The following is a 21,147-nucleotide window of genomic DNA, read 5'->3' on the forward strand; positions in this document are numbered from 1 at the left end:
AGAGAGAGAGAGAAGAAGGGAGAGCAAGAGAGAGATAGAAACATCAATGATGAGAAAGAATCATTGATTGGTTGCCTCCTGCACACCCCATACTGGGGATTGAGCCCACAACCCAGCATATGCCCTGACAGGGAATCGAACCATGATCTTCTGGTTCATAGGTTGACACTCAACCACTGAGCCACACTGGTTGGGCTATGACCACAATCTTTACAGACCTTCTGCTTTCCTTCTCTTAGAATATGTAGCAGTGAGCAAGATTTCTAAAAGGCACCTCCCATTTTAAAAAGCTAAAACTCAGAGTAATAATTCCACAAACACCGTTCTTCCCCCAGCCCCAAATATCAGCAACCATAAACAAAGAACCCAGTGTAGTGTATTAATGAGTAGCCAGTTGTGGAAAGTTGCTTTTTATTTGATATCATGCTCACCTTTCCTTCTGGCTGCCTCATCAAAATCAATGGGAAGCTGCTACTGAGCAAAGAGGAGGGCCTAGCAGAAGGCTTTTTCTTGACATTCTCTGTTTATAGAATATCATGACCCACGACTGTTTGTAAAGTGTACAAGAAACTTTACTTCAGGCAGTAAATCATACCTGTGTTCAATTCCGAAAAACAAAGCTTGGCTGAGGTCATGGTGGCACAGGTAATTGTGGTTTAAGTAAAAATCAGTATTATGAAACCTTTATAGAACTGATAAGTAAAGCAGTAGCACTAAAAGCCTTGAAATTTACTAATATTTAAGGAAGAAATTTACTAATATTTAATATTTCCAAATACCTATAGGTATTTGGAAATATAGAAGAGACAAGAGAAGGGAGGGGAAGGCACGTCAAGCAGAGGTGAAAGTGACAGTGTGGAGGAGAAACAATGCTGGTTATATTTAAGAAAGAGCAAATTCTTCAAAACATCAGGATGAATGAAGAGAAGGTAGTGGGAGTAAGGTTAAAAAGGTAGAGGGTTCTGACTGCCAGGCTAAAAGGATACGGTTTTATTTTTAGCAGGATAGTAACATGAGCAATGCTGTGTTTTAGGAAGAATACCTGGTATTCTAGTTGTGATGGACATATGTATTGACAAGGGAGAGAATAAAAGCAGGGAGTACTTTGGAAACTATTAGAGGAGTTTGAAGAAGAGCTAATTGGTTCCTGGGAAGAGCAACTCAAGTGGCAGTGGCAATGGCAATGAAAAGGAGGAGTCCAATTTGAAAAATGCTGTGGAGAAGACACAACAGCCCATGGCAACTAATTACATGGGGCTAAGTGGAGGAAGGAGACAACTACATTAACCATGAGGGTTCTAGATGGATAACTGGAAGGAAAGTGAATTAATAATAGAAAACTTATGGAGAAGAACAGATTTTGGAGGGCCATCATGAGTTCAGTTTGGGATTTGATAATGTGGAAAGTTGGAAACCTAAGGCTGGTGACGCTGAAAGACATAATTTCCATCCGTACAGCCTACTCAAATATTTAGCTCCTACAGATTACCACTCCTCACTTCCTATTCAATCATGAACCTATTCCAGTTTAACTTCCAGACCCCACCACTGCACTTTCAAGGTCACCAATAATTATCATGTTGCCAAATGCAATGATCACTTCTTTTCATTCGGATCCATCAGGCAGCACATGACCAATTGGCAATGCCCTGAGAAAGCTTCCTGGTTTCTTCTCCTGCTTCCTCCGTTTCTCAGTGAGCTTCTCCGCCACTTCCAGACCACTGAATGCTGGAGCACTCCAAGTTTGGCGTTGGGCCCTCTTCTCTCCTGAACTTACATTTTTCTCACAAGGCAATTTCATCTTGCTAACTAGCCCTAAATACCATATATATGCTACTGACTTCCTGATTTATATTTTTGTCTTGATCTCGTTTGTGCTCCAGATTCATATGCAACTGTCTATTTGATAGCTCTACTCGAAAGTGGAGTAGGCTTCTCAAACAACATCTGCAAAACAGAGCCTATTCTTCCTCCAGTCCCCTCATCTCAACTAATGGCATTTCTGAGTACCTCAAGCTTTGGTTTATCCCTCTCCCTCCTTCACATCTAAATCCTGCCAACTCTATCTCAAAACATATCCTGAATTCATCCAATTCTTTCCATCATCACTGTTATCAACATTGTATAAATATCCATTTTCTTATACCAAATTTAATCTTTGAGTTCAATCATCCATTCAACAAAAAAATTATTACACCTTATACACTAGGAATAATGTGAAGAACAGTAGTAGGAATAATGCTGGGTTTGGGATGTACACATTCCATCACCTCAAGGAAATTTAGTGTGAGAGAGAAGTAAAGCAACAATTTGAAATTGATGTAACAGTTTAATGCTCTGGTAATGACATGCTGAGGATTCTCTAGGAATAAAGAGAAAGGAGAAACTCATACACTTTGGTTTGATAGGAAAGACTTCTTGGAGGAGCAAAAATTGCACTGAGTTTTTGCAGCAAAGTAAAACTGATGATGATGAGATGATAGGTAACATTTATTAAGAATGTGACAGATATTTTATTCTTAACCATGTATATCATACTCTCAGTAACCAAATGAAAAAACATAGGTAAGCAGGAGTTTTAAGTCCTGGTTATTCTCCAAATCCTATATAGTAAAAGGCTAATAGGCAAATTGACCGAACGGCAGAATGACTGGTCATTATGATGTGCACTGACCATGCTCAAAGCAGGAGCTGCCCCCTGGTGGTCAGTGTGCTCCCACAGGGGAAGCGCCGCTCAGCCAGAAGCCAGGCTCACTGCTGGCGAGTACAGTGGCGGTGGCAGAAGCCTACCGCCGCAGCATTAAGGAGCAGCAAGCCAAGCGGTAAGGAGCAGCAAGCATGTGGGCGGTAAGGAGTAAGGAGTCCCAGACTGCGAGAGGGCACAGGCTGGGCTGAGGGACCCCCCCACCCCCGAGTGCACGAATTTCGTGCACCAGGCCTCTAGTCTATAATAATAAAAGCATAATATGCTAATTAGATTGGACATCCTTCCAGACGACCTTCTGGATGAAGCCGGGGCTGCGAGGGAAGCCCAGGTCCCAGGTGCCTGCCAGGTGCTGGAGGGAAGCCCGGGTCCCGGGTGCTGGAGGGAAGCTGGTGCTGGCAGCCGGGGGAAGGAAGGCCTACACTTGCATGAATTTCGTGCATTGGGCCTCTAGTATTATTAGAAACAGTAATGACAATAATCTGTGTGAAACAGTCTTCAGGTTCATCTTTTCTATAAAGACATCCTTGACATCCAATTGGCAATCTCCCTTTATCTAATCTCATAAAACATTTAATTCTATCAATGTTATAACACCTCATGCACTTGTAATGCAGTTGTTTCCATACAGGTGGCATCTCTACAGTTACATTGCAGAACTCCTGAAGTGCACAGATCACATCTCATCTGCCCTGATCATACATGTGCAGAGTCATAGTCAGACCCAAGAGACACCTAACAAATCATGATTATCAAGTACTGTGACTACAGATTGGCTAAGAATATCTGCTTTTTCAAAGAAGCCCTTACTATGACTATAGAGAATTTTATTCTTATATTTTAAAAAAACTTGGTCAGATAGTATCTCATCTGATAACTTGTTTGCCATTTTTTATAAATGGAGTCTCTTATTTTTTCAGTTCAATAGTATTTTCAGAAGATCAAATAAAGAGAAAGAATTTAAATGCCTTCTTTTAGATTTTACCACATTTTAAATTTTACTTAATTCAGCAAGTGCCTTTAAAAAAATTAGCATAACAAATCCTGAAACTAACACGTTCAATAAATAGCACAAGACTCAAAGTCTAATAATATTTCTAATAATAATGTAAAGGGTGAAAATGCTTTTTAATCATTTTCTCTACAGGGGTTGAGTTATGAGGGCAGCAGAAAAATAAAAAAAGCATCAGACTAATAAATAAATCTATGGAATGTTGCAAGAAGTATATTAAATCTGTATATGTCTAGAAATCAACTAAATCAGACACACAGAGGCGAACTTGACAGATTGGAACCAGTGGATAAATGTCTCCACAAACACAATCATCTCACAGATGGAAGCACACTTTCTCTACATACTACAGTTTCCCATGTTAAAATCTAAAACAATGATTCTTTAGGGCAAAATATCACATTCAAAATGCCAACTGTAGAATCAACTCTAACATTTTCCTTAACACTTGAAAACGTTTAGAGGAAAATTCTTTTAAAGTACGATCAGCGATACTTTCTGTATAGAACACACTTGCAGAGCGACCCTTCGTTATGTCTGATGGACAGAGTCTATCACTGTGACTACCTATTCATAGGAAAGATCTCACAAGACCTCTTTCAAAAGGACCACCTACCACTTACAATTACCAAGTCTGGTGTTGCCCAGCATTCTAAGGCCATGAAAATGTGTACTTACAGGCTTGGTGGATTTGTGGTTAACAGAGTAGAAGGTGGGCTAGGGGTTGGGAATAGAGGTGGCCTTCAGCTCAAAGTACATTTCCTCAAAACTGCCTACCTCTTAAAATCCCTGTTGTTATTCCTTTCACAGATCCTGCCTAGGGGATGTGTTACAGAACAAGACATTTTTAACACATTATCTTGAAAAGCAGCTAGTTCATCATAAAAACTGTGCTAAGTTCTTATTTATCATGCTATTGATATAGTATAGTTTCATATATTTATCTACTTTGGGGAAACACAGCCTAGAAAGTAATAAAATGATAGGATCCTAGAATCTTGGCAGTTAATGTTGAAAAGAATCTGAGTAATATGGTAACAAAGAAGATTTGGAATTCTAAAAATTGACCCCCAAAAAGATAATGAAGGTCTAGGAAATGGGCTGGTTGGTGGCAGCACTACATAAGTTACACATTGAGGATTAAATTCCCCCCAAACTTGCAAAGAAAATGACTTTCCTAGACCTGTTTTCCATGAAAATCTATTTGATTTGAAGGTGGAGACAGGTAGTTGAGACAAATAAGATGAAGAAGGATGAGACAGGGGTAAGGAATATTTATTTATTGGTGTTATTACTGTAAAATATATTGTTCTTACTCCACATATTATACAAAACACCCACATACATTATCCCCTATAACCTACAATACCCTATTGTAGGTGTTATCATCTTCATTTACTACATGAGAAAAAAGAAGCTTGAGGCTGAAAGGCCACCCAGCTAGTAAGTGATAGGACTGAGAATAAAAGCTGCACCTCTCTTTGACTCCATGTGTGTGCAATCTTTACTAGCCAGAATGCAGTTCAAGGGCCAAATGCAGCCTATCTGGATGTAAGTGTGACCTACCAGAGATATTTTAGCCCCACCAGGAAGTTACCTAAGTAGAACAGCAAGTCAATTGAATACCAGAGTGATGCATATGAAACTTAGAGCTATCACAAAATTTCTGAGCAATATCTGGATCCATCCAGCTCAGTGGAAGTACATTGTTTTTAGGAAATTGTTGAAAGTTAAAAGCCATCATCATGGATACCCCAACTTGCCCTGGAAGATTTCTTCTGATTTTTCAAAAAGAGGTCTGTTAAACACTTTTATTTTCGCCAATGTAATGAAAAGTGTTCAGTGACTAACCCATAGCAACTAATTGGTTACAATTAACATTATAAAATTATTAAAATAATTCTATACCTTTTTGCTACTAATATTTTAAATTCAAATTTTTAATTGGCTAGCCAGATTCTTAAAAACAAATAAAAACCACCCATCACTCATCATTACCCAGGCAGTGGTTTGTTGCTTCTCAGCATTCTACACAGTCATGCCACACCACCTGAAACTGTATATCCTTACAGGCATGGTCAGTTTTTGGTGGATAGGGTGGACAGTGAATTAAAGAAAAAAAATCATGCATCTCACATCCAAACCTATTCCTGATCCAGGAGAATCACTTCTGTAAAGCTTTGCTTGCCCATATTTACAATTAACAGTCACAACGGCTGAAGTGGTCAATGCACCAAGAGAAGCAAGATCCTTTTCATACTTCACAGCATCCAAACCCAGAGATACGAAAGGTTTGTGTGAAGACAATAGAAAGGATATGAAAAAACATTGGTCTAGTGTGGCTCTGACATTTCTTGGCTCTTCAACTCCTGGTAAATTATTTTATCTCCTCTCATCTCATTTTCCTTGTTGGTAAAAAGGAGAGTACATCAAGTCAAATGGTCATTATGAGAATTCTATGAGTTAATTTAGACTAAGATTTTTAAACACAGTACCTGGTACATAATAAGTGCTTGGTAAGTGCTACCGTTACCTAATTAACATCATCATCATAACTTATTTTTTATTCTGAAGAAGATGAGAAGCTTTAATCATATCTGCATTTAGAAAAAATGAACACTCTAATAGTTAATAAATGGTTTGAGAAACAAGATTATAGACAGGAAGATTAATTAGGAAGCTATCAATATAACTGGGGCTACAAAGATGTGGGTTTGAACTTAGGAAATGACCAGTGAAGACAAAAAAGCAAGAACAGACTCAAGAAATACTGGACTGGACTAAGAAATGAGTAGAGACAGTAGAACAGGGAGAAAGAGATGACAACAATTCTCATGTTTGTGGGTAAATCTGTAGAAGGTGATGCCTTTTTGAGACGAAAAGGTCCAATTTTGCCATGTAAGATAATTTGGAACATGCTGCTCTTGAGATTTCTGTTGGTATATCCATGAAGAGATATCCAGGTAGCAACTGATTCTGAATGTAAAGAGAGAGAGAGACCCAAACTGAAGACAGTAATTTGATAATAGTCATCATCTGGGTGGTAGATGAGCCAAGGATATTGAAAGGGTTTACCTAGGGAGGGTGTGTAGAATGGGAGGAGGTGATAACCAACAACAGAATCCAAGAGAATACCAACAGTAAAGCATCTACAATGGAAAATAAAAACTAACCTAAGGCAGAGAAGACATTTTAGCATACTAGTGTTACAGAAGTCAAGAATAGACAGTTTCAAGAGGTTAGGCAAATAAGGATTGATTTGTCAATGGACTTAGCTACCTAAAAGCTAAGAAAAAATATAGATTAAATATTTAAAGTACATCATGGAATCAGTTTTTTTTAAATATATATTTTATTGATTTTTTACAGAGATGAAGGGAGAGGAATAGAGAGTTAGAAACATCGATGAGAGAGAAGCATCGACCAGCTGCCTCCTGCACACCCCCTACTGGGGATGTGCCCGCAACCAAGGTACATGCCTTTGACCGGAATTGAACCTGGGACTCCTCAGTCCCCAGGCCGACGCTCTATCCAGTGAGCCAAACCGGTTAGGGCATGGAATCAGTCTTTATCAATGTCTTCATGTTATACAATCTTTTCTATTAACAGTATTTTCACTTTAGTGTGCTGTCTGTTCATTTGCATCAATAAATCTTTTTTAAAAGTTCATTTATGAAGTAAAATAGTGTTTTAACTTTCCTCAAGTTGGCCCATTATCCTATACTACAGGCCCAGTGCACGGAATTCGTGCATGGGAGGGAGGTCCCTCAGCCCAGCCTGTACCCTCTCCAATCTGGGACCTCTCAGGGGATGTCCGACTGCCTCTCGCAATCCGGGACCACTGGCTCTGAACTGCTCACCTGCCTGCCTGCTTGATTGCCCCTAACTGATCCCCTACTGGCCTGATCGCCCCTAACTGCTCTCCTTCTGGCCTGATCGCCCCTAACTGCCTCTGCCTCGCCCCTCACCCGGGACCCAGGATTCCCTCCTCCAGCCAGTCGCAGGCACCCAGGACCCGGGCTTCCCTCCCTCTGGCCGACCACAGGCACCCATGACCCGAGCTGGCTTCGCCCAGGCCGGCTGCAGCCGCAGGGGACTGTGGGCGAGCAGTTTTGCCTGGGCCACAGCTGCAGGTGCCCACGGCCCAGGAGAGGAACAAGCCACCTGCCCTGCAGTCTGGGTAGCCATCGCCTGTGGCTGCGGCCTGGGAGAGGGACAAGCTGCCTGCCCCATGGTCCCGGGCGCCTGCAGCTGGCCCGGGCGAAGCCGACCTGGGTCCTGGGTGCCTGCGGCTGGCCAGAGGGAAGGAAGCCTGGGTCCTGGGTGCCTGCAACCAGCCAGAGGAGGGAATCCTGGGTCCCGGGTGCGGGGCAAAGCAGAGGTGGTTAGGGACGATCAGGCCAGCAGGGGAGCAGATAGGAGCGATCAGGCAGGCAGGGAGAGGTGGTTAGGGGCGATCAGGCAGGCAGGCAAGCAACTGGTTAGGAGCCAGCGGTCCCTGATTGTGAGAGGCAGTCGGACATCCCTCAAGGGGTCCCAGATTGGAGAGGGTGCAGGCTGGGCTGAGAGACCACCCCCCCCCATGCACAAATTTCGTGCAACGAGCCTCTAGTTTATTTATAATTTTAAAGGATACTTTTTAACTTACTAAAATCCATGTATAAGCACAAAATATTGATTTCAACTGGTAAGTTCTCATCTAACTGAATTAATCCTAGATAGCTATATATCAATTTCTATTTTCTCTTCAACAAATAAGTTATGTGTTATTTATATGACAATAATGCACTTCTTTGATACCAGTATATGGATAGAACTGGTCATAAATAAAACATGAAACTCCCAGAGAGAAAGAAAATGTTGGTCACTGTGGGAGGCAATGGCCCTCTTTGAAATCTAGTACCAAACCTCTCCAGTAGCAAAGTAGTGCATGCCCTTTGAGACAATTAAGTGCCAATTTTCTGACCCAGAACTAAACACTAGAAATGGTAGAAGGAAGGCAAGGAAAGAGACCATTTATTAGCCACAGTAAAACTGGACTAATATAACCTTGAGGGCAGACCTAATTATCTAAGAAGGAGAAGCACCTCATTTTCTTGTTGAGTTTCCCATAGTCTTTCCTGCCACTGATGTCAGAGCAGGTAGGGCAGACAACCAAGTATGTCTCTGCCTGTCCCATTTCTAGACTCCTTCAAAAATGCCAGAAAAGAGAGAAAGGCAAAACATCTTGTCACGGTTTTAGCTATGCTCACCTGAAGACTAAAATAACTGATTTGAAACTTTTGAAAGCATCTCTGAAAAAAATAGTAACCAATGAGTAAACATAAACTTCAAAGTGGTATTGGGTCATGCACAAATAAAATATTATTCCAAATTTAATAAACTGATTTGAAGATATTAAAAGTTATGACACACTCTGTAAGTATAATGTACAAGTTATCACCAATCTATCTTCAGAAAAAAAGATTACCTTTTTCTAAAATCCAAGATAATCATAATTATGTTTTACTGAATTTCAATAAACCTTTCTCGAGAATTCTATATCTTCAGTCTTGACAACTCTAACTGCAACTATGCATTATAGATTTTTATCGTCTCTATTAAAATCAAAAACATAACTTTATGAACCCGAATATATAGAAGGAAAAGTTCAGTAAATGAATTAAAGAAACATTTATTATTTTTAAACAATTAAGCCAGAAAATAATTTTTATTTTTGTTTAGAATGGTTATTCTTTATTTTATTTTATTTTATTTTACTTTTTCCATTACCATTTATGCCCCCTATTGATATCAGTATATGGATAAAACTGCTCATAAATAAAACATGACATGAAACTTTTCAACTTTTCACTGTGCAGACACCAGGCACTGTTTACTAATCCTTTTTATTAATCCTCACACACATTATCAGTACTCTGCTGAATATTCAAGGGAAACCCTCTGCAAACTTCTGTGATTCTCTGTGCACTGCTCTCCTCTCTGGTACTGTGTCCTGTGTCCTCCAACTGCCTTGGTTTTCCCAGACTCTCAGCTCTGTTTCTTCAACTCAGAGGATCTACCAGGCTCTTCCTGAGTTCCCCTCCTCCCTACACTGTAGCTGGGAAACTTTATCAAGGAAGAATACTGGGGCAATCACAGGGTTCACCTCATTTGTTCCCTGTCTAGCAAGGCTCACTTGTCTCGGTTGCCTAACATCCAATGTCTTAAAAAGTGTTATTTCAGATATTTTGTCTGGTTTTGGGTGCGCCAGGTGGGATAGTAAATCTAGTCCCTGTTACACCATCTTAGGCAGATAGAGAAGTCTGTTTTTTGTAAAAGCACTGTCTGAGGTAAAGTTCTCCTGATCCACCTTGCAGAACAGTCCTCCATTGTAGAACCTAATTATTGTCTTTCCTTATCTCCTTTGGGTGAGGTGCTTTGGAACTCCTCTTCTGGATCCAAAAGCATCTTCACCCTGGAGAATACCATTGGTTTCTTCTGTTCAAGCCAGGCCTATGTGCTACACTCCTGCCAAGCCTCTCTAGCACCATCCTCCCCAACTTTCTGAAACGGAAGTACAGGTCAGACCTATGGCCCACTACTTGTCTAGCTTAGTTTAAACCAGGGTTGGAGAATATCTGGTCCTTGGGCCATATAAGGCCTGTGAAATAATTTGGTCTGGCCCTGCTAAGGTATTGGGGTAACTTAATTAAATGTTTGACCAAATTTAACAGACCTTTAAAAAATATTTTTATTGATTTCAGAGAGGAAAGGAGAGGGAGAGATAGAAACATCAATGATGAGAGACAATCACTGATTGCCTGCCTCCAGCACACCCGCACTGGGGATTAAGCCTGCAACCCAGGCATGCGCCCTGACCAGGAATCGAACTGTGACCTCCTGTTCCATAGGTCAATGCCCAACCACTGAGCCACACCAGCCGGGCTAGCAGGCTAATTTTTAAGTTGATAATTTTGTATGGCCTGAGAATGATGTTATAAATATCCAAATGGCCTTTGGCAGAAAAAAGGTTCCCCACCCCTGGCTCAGACAGTCATTTCTTGAAGCTCAGGACTTTGGCAGGTTATTCTCTAGAACACAAACTGGTCAAATACTATTAAAGCTATGCTATGAGATCTCAAATAAATCTGTTATGCTTTGCTTTAAAGGGTTCTCTAAATTCATCTATAATCCATGTGAGCAAAAATTAAACATAAACACAAAGAGCATGTTCCTTAACATTAGCTGTAATACATAAAGCAAAAAGAATAATGACTTTCTCAAAATATGCACGAGCACTAAATCTCATCAATAGAAGCAGTGGCCCCCACTTAGATGACAGAGTTTCTAAGAGATAGCGATTATCTTTCAAAGTCCAAGTGAATCAGTGACAATGTTTCTAGATTTAATATGCCCCTAACCTGATTTCAAGTCCAATGAAAGACTGTGTTAAAATTATGAGTCATTTATAATTAAGCAGAACTACTAAAATCACACTGTTCTTTAAGATGCAGCTATTTTCAGAAAAACATCTGATAATATGCTGCATACAGAAAGGGAAAACGAAGGATCCGGAAGTTTGGAAATAAATACTTTCATTAAATTATATATTTATGTCTGATTTAAGTACAGTATAACTAATTATTGTGAGAGAATTTCAATAAACATTCTGAGGAATATTATGGCAGTACTGGAAAAATTTATAAGGTTGAGATTCTCTATTTCTTTTTTAACTCTACATCTTCATTCTCCTGAACTTAACAATTGTTCAAGATTCGGGGCCTTTGCACCTATTGCTCCTTCTGCTTGGAACTATATAATCCTAGGTCCTTATATGGCTTCTTCTCCAGGTCTTAGTTCTCATGTATTTCCTCAGAAGAGCCTTCCCTGCTCACCCTAGTCAAAGCTCACCCTAGTCACCTCTCCCAACCTTACCACTATAAGATTATTCGGCTTTATTCTCTTCAAAGCCTATATAATTATCTGAAATCATCATTTATAAATTACATACTTATCATCTACATTCTCCCACACCCTATGACTACAAATGTAAGCCGACTCCCAAATCTCAAGTCTATATTTCTAACTGCTAGCTAGGCAAACCCATGTTAATGGTTTTAAGTTCTTTATTTTGGTTCATATACTAAATATTAACTCTTCCTACCTGATGAAAAATGCATTTCCCATTGCTTATGAAAGCTTATGCAACGGATCCTGGAGTTCTATCACTGTTCTATGTTTTTGTTTTATCAAGGCAGTGTCTATGCCAGTCCACAAAAGGTACTGGTAATAATGATATCACTTCATATGCACAAGAGTTATTACAAAAGCTATTTATATGTATTCTCCCCCTACAACTCTATGTTTACTATATGTCACTTTCATTAGATAAGCAGCTGAAGGAGGCCCTTTAATGCAGAAATGGTTTAAACCATCTATTTACATGTTTTTCAAGGGTAGACAGTGCTATTGGACTCTTCCCTAGGAACATACTAGTACATAAAGCTGTATGTCTCCCTCTGCCCACTGTGAGAATCCCTGTCATTTTAAGCCACCATTACTGTTGGGAATTGGTCCTATCCCACCTTTTGTAGGAGGTAGGAATCTATTGTTTGTGCTGGGAACATCCATCAAATGTATGACAAAATATCATTTCTCCATACACAATGGAGAATGCATTGATATCAACATCTGGGACTGATTCAATTTGTTTCAACTCAAAGGTCAAGAAAAGATAAGTTCAAGGGGTCTGAATATTTGGTTCTGATGCTGAATCCTAAACAGTCAATTTATTTCATGTAACTCAATCACCTCCTCAACTCCAATAATTGCTGCCCTGCCCACTCTACAGGCTCTGATGGGAGCTGAATGAGAAAATGCACTGGAGCCTATTGTAGAGACTATTCGCATTGGAGGTATGTGAAAAATTATCCTTCGTTCCCCATTCTCTCTACCCCATCCAGATGTCTGCCCAGATTTTCTGGAAAGCTACAAAGGTGAACACATTGTAAACATGCGTGCATGTGTGCACACATGCGTACATACACACACACACACACACACACACACACACACACACACTCACACCGCCAACCTTTTGTTTACGTATTATCTTCTCAGAGCGAGAAAAGAAAAATCATTCATTTAGTTTGCAGGCCATCTTTTTAAAAAGGAAGGAGGTTTATTTTTTAAGAAACTCTTCTCTTGTGGATCAGATAACAAAAAGTTTAAATTTTTGTAACAATATTTGAACATTTATCAAATGGTGTTATGTAGAATATCAAATCAAAGGATTTTAATACGTATTATATGCAAATTGGCTCTTTAAGCAAGTTGTGAAATGCTGAATCAAACAAATTTCTTTACTACAGACATTTTTAGAAGCCTAATACACTGACATGTATTGCCTCCCTGAGGCAAATACAGGGTAAAGTGTTTCTGAAACTTAATTGATCATGGAATTTTCATCAGTGGCTATTTCCTCAGTCTAGTATTCCATGTGAAACACTTCAGGGAATGTTGCAGCTAATAAAAATTTTTAATTCAACTTTACATTCATCAAAAATAACACATGTGCATTCCTTAAGTCAAATAGTAACACAAGGGTTTGTTTATGATGAAGATCTCTCCACCTTTCTGTTCTTTTACAAGCAGCCACATCCAATTCTTTCAATTATTTTTCCTGGTATTTACCTCCATTATTTCTAAATAATATTCCAACACTAATATTTATTCATTATTTTCTATTTTAAATATTACTCACTGATTTCCTGCTGTGGAAGATGAGATAATACATATTATTATTGTTTATTTTCTATTTATTTTGGTCCATTTCATATTGAAAGATTTCCTCATCTTCCCAATAAGTAATATTGTAATTCTAGCTTAAATCCACATTCTACATTTAATTATTACAAAGTTATATAAATATTGTTTATAACTGAACCATGTAGTATATCTATATATATAAAAGCCCAGAGACTGGAACAGCAGAACAACCAGAACGACCAGTGGCTATGATACGCACTGCGGCAGCCAACCAGCCTGATCCAGGCCCCAATTGGCCCACTGCCCGCAGCCCCTCCCCCCTGCTGGGCCTGGGCCGGCCGGACCGCAACCATGCACAATTTCATGCACTGGGCCTCTAGTTTCTTCTTATAAAACTGTGTTTTCCCTGTGTTAATAGTTGCCTTTTTTTGCTCAGTTTTAAAAAAACATACTTATCACTATTTCATCATCAAGGTCTCCATCAGAGCTTATAAAACTCCTCTCAATATGGTCAAGCAGATCAGACAATCTATTAGCTTCATTCCCCCTCACCCCCCAGAAACACTGCTCCAGGAATTGCCCAGAAGAGTCTCCTGCTTCAGTCTGATGCTCTCCAGCCTGCTGAAACTTCTCTCCACCAGGTTCTGAGAATTCCCTTTGCTTCTTTTCTAAATTGGATGGATCCTGTTAGGGCAAGTCACCTCTTTTCTGTGTTCATCCTTCCTTCTTGGTTTACTCCTTTGTGTATAGAGCACATCCTCCAGCAGTTTCCTGGTAGTGTGCACATGAGCTAAATTTGAGCCTTTGTATGCCTGGAAATGACTATTTCCTTACACTTGATGAAAATTTTGCTAAGTATATATAAAGTAAGATAAAGTGAAAACCATTTTCAACTTCCAGTGTTGCCGAAAAGTTGAAGTTCTTTTGATTTCTAATCATTAATATAAGACCTTTGTAAAGGCTTTCTTTGATCTTTATTTCTAGAGTAGTAAAATTTAGAAAATTATGTATTGACAATGGATCTTTATCCACTAATTTTTCCAAGTACTTGGTAGGCCCTTTCAAATTCATATCCTTCTGTTCTGAACAATTTTCTTGTATTATCCCTTTAATAAATTAGCTGTCCATTCTATTTGAGAATGAGGCCCCACTACTCTGCACCCCTCCATTTTTCACTCTATCCTGTTTGTAGAATTCATCTTCATAAAATGGCAACAGATAATGAATGGTACCCAAAAAATATACATATCCTGTTTTGGAAAGCTTATTAATAAGATTTATGTTTGAAACGTTTTTGGTTTTTTTTTATCAGTCCAAACTTATAAAGAATAGCATGTAAAGTACTGTGAAAAACTGAGATTGAAAATTAATAATGTGGCCATTTTTCAAACTCACCTCTTATTTTTCTTGTAATTTTCCAGTTGTTGGGACTGCGTGTGTTTGCATCTTTCTAATTCACACTGTGCACATAAATCCTCCAGATTCAGCAGGTGGTTTTCTACTTCCTCAAAACTAGTTTCTAAATGCACTGAAAATATGTAAGATCAAAAGAATAAACATTAAAAATCAGAATCCTCAGTTATGGAGAAAAGTATCCAAAAAGTTAAAAGTTTAAACTGTTGCCAATGTTTTGCATTTACTTAATATTCCTTATTAAACTTTCTTGAAGCAAAATAAAATACACCGACCAACATTAAAACATACTTCAAATTATCTTTTTTGAGTATATTTTTATATTTCAAATATATTTAAGATATTTTAAGTGTTATTTCCATAACACTCTATTAACCAGGATGATGAGGAAATAGTATCTTGATTAATCTAAAATTATATCGTAATGATCCTACATACTACACATGAATAATCAATTTCAAATAATGAGAACACAGCAAAATATAACTAACACAAATTATACTGAACATAATGCAATATTTGAGATTTCATTACTTTAGTATTTGTTTTGCCCCATCATATCATATAATAAGTCTTCAGGGAACTGTAAGAGAAGTACAAATACTCAGTAAACATACTCAGTGTTGGTGGGAAGACACTCAGCTCTGTCCACCAGTCACTTAGTCTTTTGCTACTCTAATTTGCCTTTAGGCCACAGAGCTTTGCAGCTTTATTGGAACATGGATATCATCTAGTCAAATCCTTCACTTAAAAGATTCAAGACCACCCTAGCAGGTTTGGCTCGGTGGATAGAGCGTCGGCCTGCAGACTGAAGGGTCTCAGGTTCGATTCCGGTCAAGGGCACATGCCTGGGTTGCGGGCTTGATCCCCAGTGGGGGGCGTGCAGGAGGCAGCCAATCAATGATTCTCTCTCATCACTGATGTTTCTATCTCTCTCTCCCTCTCCCTTCCTCTCTGAAATCAATAAAAATATATTTTAAAAAAAGATTCAAGATCAAAGCCTACAGCAGTGATGGCGAACCTATGACACGCGTATCAGAGGTGACACGCAAACTCATTTTTTTGGTTGATTTTTCTTTGTTAAATGGCATTTAAATATATAAAATAAATATCAAAAATATAAGTCTTTGTTTTACTATGGTTGCAAATATCAAAAAATTTCTATATGTGACACGGCACCAGAGTTAAGTTAGGGTTTTTCAAAATGCTGACACGCCGAGCTCAAAACGTTCGCCATCACTGGCCTACAGAAATTAATTCAGCACATTGCCCAAGGTCACCTAGCTAGTGAAGGGCAGTCAGGAATCAGAACTGAATCCCTCATACAGTACACTACAATGATTTATAATTGATAGGGTGCTAAATAAACTAAAACTTCACAGTTATAGTGGTGAGGACTGGATTTCTTAAACAGAAAAGTTTTAGGTCAATGATTTTAGAACTCAAACAGCATCATGGCAATTTACCTTGAGCACAAGGACTGTCTTTTCATCTTTGTATTCCAGTGTCCTTGTACTCAAAGAACTTAAAATAGAGAGTAGGCATATTTCAATGACAACACAGCCACAAAGACCTAGGTATAAGGTGCTGTGGGAACTCAAGGAGGGGCATCTAACACAGATGAGAGAGAAGGTGGGAGAGGCTCAACACAAGATCTGACTCCCACGTTGGGAAGTCACAGCCTTCCAGTGGGGCAAGGGGCAGCAGGAAAGAAGCTGGCTGTGCAGTTTTCCAGTCTGTTTCACTGGGTAGATGCAATACAATTACAGTGTGTCAAATTCCTTCATTTATCCATTGGATTTTCATATGCCTTTCTAAATTGTTTTCTAATCCTCACCTGAGGATATGTTTTTATTGGAGAGAGAGAGAGAGAGAGAGAGAAAGAGAGACATCCATCAATTGCCTCCTGTAAGCACCCCAACAGGGGATGGAACCTGCAACCTAGGCATGTGCCCCTTCCAGGAATTGAACCCATAACCTTTTGATGACACTCAAACCAACTGAGCCACCTGGCTAGGGCTCATATGACTCTCTTTTCCTTTTTTTTTTTTTATAAGTTTGTGTGTGTGTGTGTGTGTGTGTGTGTGTGGGTGTGTGTGTGTGTGTGTACTGATTTGAGAGAGAGAGTAAAGGATGGGAATAGAAAGATAGAAACATCTATGACAAAGAAACATCAATTGGCTGCCTCCAAACGCCCCTTACTGAGGATCAAACCAGCAACCCGGGCATGTTTCCCGACCAGGAATCAAACTGGTGACCTTTTGGTTGATGGGTCAATGCTCAATCACTGAACCACACCAGCTGAGCTCATATGACTTTCTAAAATAGCTTTTGTAGCATCTAGGTTACCAGCAAATTCCTCAAATTTTAACTTTCGACTTTAGGTTTGATGACATGCAAATTCTGACCTGTTTTTAATTAATCTTTGTTTGATCCAAAGATTTATTAAATCCACATTCACATTTGCTAATATCCTAAATTTTAACTCCACTAAATCTCTATGCTTATAAAACTTCCTCTTACATTTGGTAGGATCTAGGGCTTAAAGATATTGATTGGGGAGAGGCATAAAATTTCACTGAAAAGCAAAATATGATGACAAGTAGTTTAGCATTCCTCTTCAAAGACATTAGATACTGACTTTGATCATATTAATGTATCACTATAAACCACTGGCAAGTCTGGAAAAGTCTGATAACAATGCAGTTCATAACAGTTTTGAAACTATCTTCAGGGGTCACATAAAACAGCTAAAATATTTGATTACAGCAAGGCTAACCTGAAACAATTTGCAAAATCTAAATTTTAATCTATTAAAAATGTAACTAAGATTTTTAATAATGTCATATGTAGTATATAATAAGTTTATGTGGGGAAACAAGCAAAATGATGCAATTATACTAGTTGCTATTTAGATTTTTTGTGTCTATGTTAAATGTTAAAAAGACTGGGAGACTCTGCCTGGGAGGTGGTACTACTGGCACTGGGGAAGCAATATTCAGCCCATTCTGTGAAAACTGGTTTGACAGGTTTAAAAGATCCTAGATAATAGGTTATCTAAAAGGCTATTTCACTTTGCTTAGTGACAAGAACTGGAATAATTAAATTTATTATAGAATCCATTTAACTCCAAGCTATGCAGTGCCTTCGTGTTATCCTTAGTACCATGCAGGTTGTCCTCAGCATAAAGGGGACTGGTTAAGAGTAGGGTTTGAATCACAAGCTTGGAAATCCAGCTCTGCCCTCTACAGATGAGGTGAGGTGAGGGGAGGGGAGATGAGGTGAGGGGAGGGGAGGTGAGGTGAGATGCCTCATCACTGAAAAGAGAGCTAACAATACACATCTTGCTAAGTTTTCAAAAGGGTTCAGCAAGGGAAAGTATGTAAAGTAGCTAATTTAGCATTTGGCAGTAATTAAATAATTAATGGCCGACTATAAAAAATGCAGAGAAATTTTTTTATAAAGATTAAATAAGTTTTGTAAAAGTCATTTAAAACTAATAATTTTGAGACCAGTAATGATCATGTTGTAAATGACACCTATGCATCTAACACTCCAAAATATCAGTAAAATTTTCATTTTTTCTGACAAACTTATGTACTTGTAAATTATACTCAAGGCTTTGTTCTGATACCTAAGACCCCTTATTCTTATAAGTGAGAGGGATTATATTCCAAATTATTTCTCTAAAAAGAAAATATATAATGGAGTCAATTATATTTGAAAACGTATACATTCTTTCCACCATTTTTTTTTTTTGGACAGATGGCAATTTCCATTTAAAGTCTAGCTCTGTTGGTTGATTACAGAGCTAATGAGGCCAGGAATAAGTTAATCCTTTGGCGGGTCAATTAACTTCTCATGTTCTAGGTACAAATTGAACTTGCCGGCCTAATTCACTTCTGTTAATAAAATGTGAACCAGGTGAAAACATATGAATAGTTTAGTACCAACTACTAACAAGAAAGAAAGAAACAAACCACATGTCCTTCTGAATAGGCCAACAGCATCATGTTCTTGTGTCAAAGAGCAAATTTAGATTTAAAATGCTTGGGACAGTCAGCCCTAGCTGGTATGCTCAGTGGTTAGAGCATAATCTGGTGCACCGAAGGGTCGCAGGTTTGATTTCCAGTCAGGGCACATACCCAGGTTGCAGATGTATCCCTGGTTGGGGGAGGTAGGGGGCGTATGGGAGGCAACCGATACATATTTTTCTTTCTCTTTCTCTTCTCCCCCCACCATCTCCCACTCCCAGCCCCACCCAACTTCCTCTCTCTCTAGAATTAATGAAAGAAACAATCTCAGGTGAGGATTTAAAAAAAATGCTGGGGATAGTCAGTGGTCATTTTATTGCTACCACCAAATTCATATTTATGTTCTCCCCTTTAAAAAGTTTCAAAGGCGGAGAACCAAGATGGTAGTGTAGGTAATGCTGGAACTTGCTGCCTCCCACAACCACATCAAAATTACAACTAAAATACATCACTCAGAACTGCCTGAAATCTAACTGAATGGAAGTCCTACAACTAAATAAGTAAAGAAGAAAGCACACTGAGACTGGTAGGAGGGGTGGAGGCATGGAATGGGCTGGTCCAACACCCATGTGTGGCATTTCTTTAATTGAGAGAGAGATCCTGGCTGTAGGAGATCCCAGCCTCACACCAGACTCCCAGCCTAGGATTCCAGAATTGGGAAGAGAAGTCCCATAATTGCAGGCTGTAAAAACCAGCTGGGACACAGAGGCTGCTAGAGTCCCAGGTGTTCCTCTTAAAGGCTCCATACACAAACTTACATGGTCCTGCTTTCTCTGAGCTCCAGCACCGCTGAGTAGCAGCTTTGGGGGAATCCAGGGATATATGGGGAGGAATTGGATTGTCTGGCACTAGGGCAGGAACTCAGGGGCAGCTTTCTCCCAGACAGGGGTGCTCGCAGTGGTCGTTGTTCCTGTGCTGGGACCTCCCCAGTCATAGAGATCACTGGCAGCCATATCTGAGTTTCCATCAGCATGGCCCACTCTGCTCATTCTGCCCTGGTGATTTCCTGAGACCCCGCCCCATTCAAGCTGGAGCCCCACACAAATTGTTTGCAGCTGCTTTTCCATATGAATGGCCTGTCCTGGCTCAGGCTTCAGACTTTAAAATCCCTTAAATAAGCAGTAGCTGGACCCAGTGTGCCCCAAACCTGTCAATAAAAGGCCCAAGACTTGGCACTATCACCAGCCTGCCTTACTTCACAACTGGGCCTTGCCTGGGCACTTCCTAGCCCAATATAAGTAGCAGCCATCTGCAGATCTCTCTGTAGCTCCTGCCAGGTGGTCCCAGGCAGTGGCTGACTTTGCACCTCCTGGGATGCCCCAGAGCCAGTGCACCCAGTGGATAGCTTCAGACCATACCAGATTACAACTCTACATATCCACAAGCGACACACCCAAGGGGTAGACTCAGTGAGCACCAAAGCCCCACTGAAGCAAGTCTTGTTCCATAGGGGTGTCTCCTGCATAGCAGCTCTTCCATTGTAAATGCTGGTCCTCAAAGCCATTTGGCATGGAGGCCAATTCCTGCCAGTGACACCAACAGCAATCAAGGCTCAACTACAAGACTGTGCACACAGTCCACACAGGGGCACACCTAGAAAGCTTAGCTCAGCTGACTGGGGAGTCTGAGCCACTGGGACCTACAGGACACCTATTACACAAGACCACTCTACCAATTCCAGGAGACATAACAGCTCTACCTAATACATAGAAACAAACACAGGGAAGTAGCCAAAATGTGGGGACAAAGAAATATGTTTCAAATGAAAGAAATGGAAGCAACCAAGCTACTGGATACAGAGTTCAAAACAATGATTACAAGGTTACTCAAGGATCTTAATGAGAGCTTCAAGAGACTTAGTGAGACTTTCAAGAATCTTAGTGAGAATGTCAAAGACCTAAAAAAAAGACCACTCAGATATTAAGCATACACTAACTGACATCCTATCTAATAAAAGAGAAACATGGTAATTAGCCGTACCTCCGCTACCCTTCCCATTGGCTAATCAGGGCAATATGCAAATTAACTGCCAACCAAGATGGCGGCCGGCAGCCAGGCAGCTGACGCGAACAGTGAGGCTTGCTTGCTCCAGTGACGGACGAAGCCAGGTTCCCCGCCTGCCTTGCCGGCCTCTCAGCTGCTCTCTAAGAAACTGTTACAAATATAGAAGCTAAACAAAACCCCAGAAACCTGCTTTAGTCAGCCGGGCTTCAGCCAGCAGGACCGCAACATTA

At 39.8% G+C, this 21,147-nt stretch overlaps 1 protein-coding gene across 1 annotated transcript in view; it reads right to left on the minus strand.

Moving 5' to 3' along the window:
- Window positions 1-21,147, minus strand: part of DTNBP1 (dystrobrevin binding protein 1) — a 129,568-nt gene that overhangs the window by 75,108 nt on the left and 33,313 nt on the right. Inside the window, exon 5 of the mRNA XM_005873018.2 lies at window positions 14,862-14,994. Coding sequence (XP_005873080.1) covers window positions 14,862-14,994 — 133 coding nt within the window. The remainder of the gene's footprint in view (window positions 1-14,861; window positions 14,995-21,147) is intronic.

This window comes from Myotis brandtii, unplaced genomic scaffold (assembly GCF_000412655.1).
Source record: "Myotis brandtii unplaced genomic scaffold, ASM41265v1 scaffold398, whole genome shotgun sequence".
Lineage (NCBI taxonomy): Eukaryota > Metazoa > Chordata > Mammalia > Chiroptera > Vespertilionidae > Myotis > Myotis brandtii.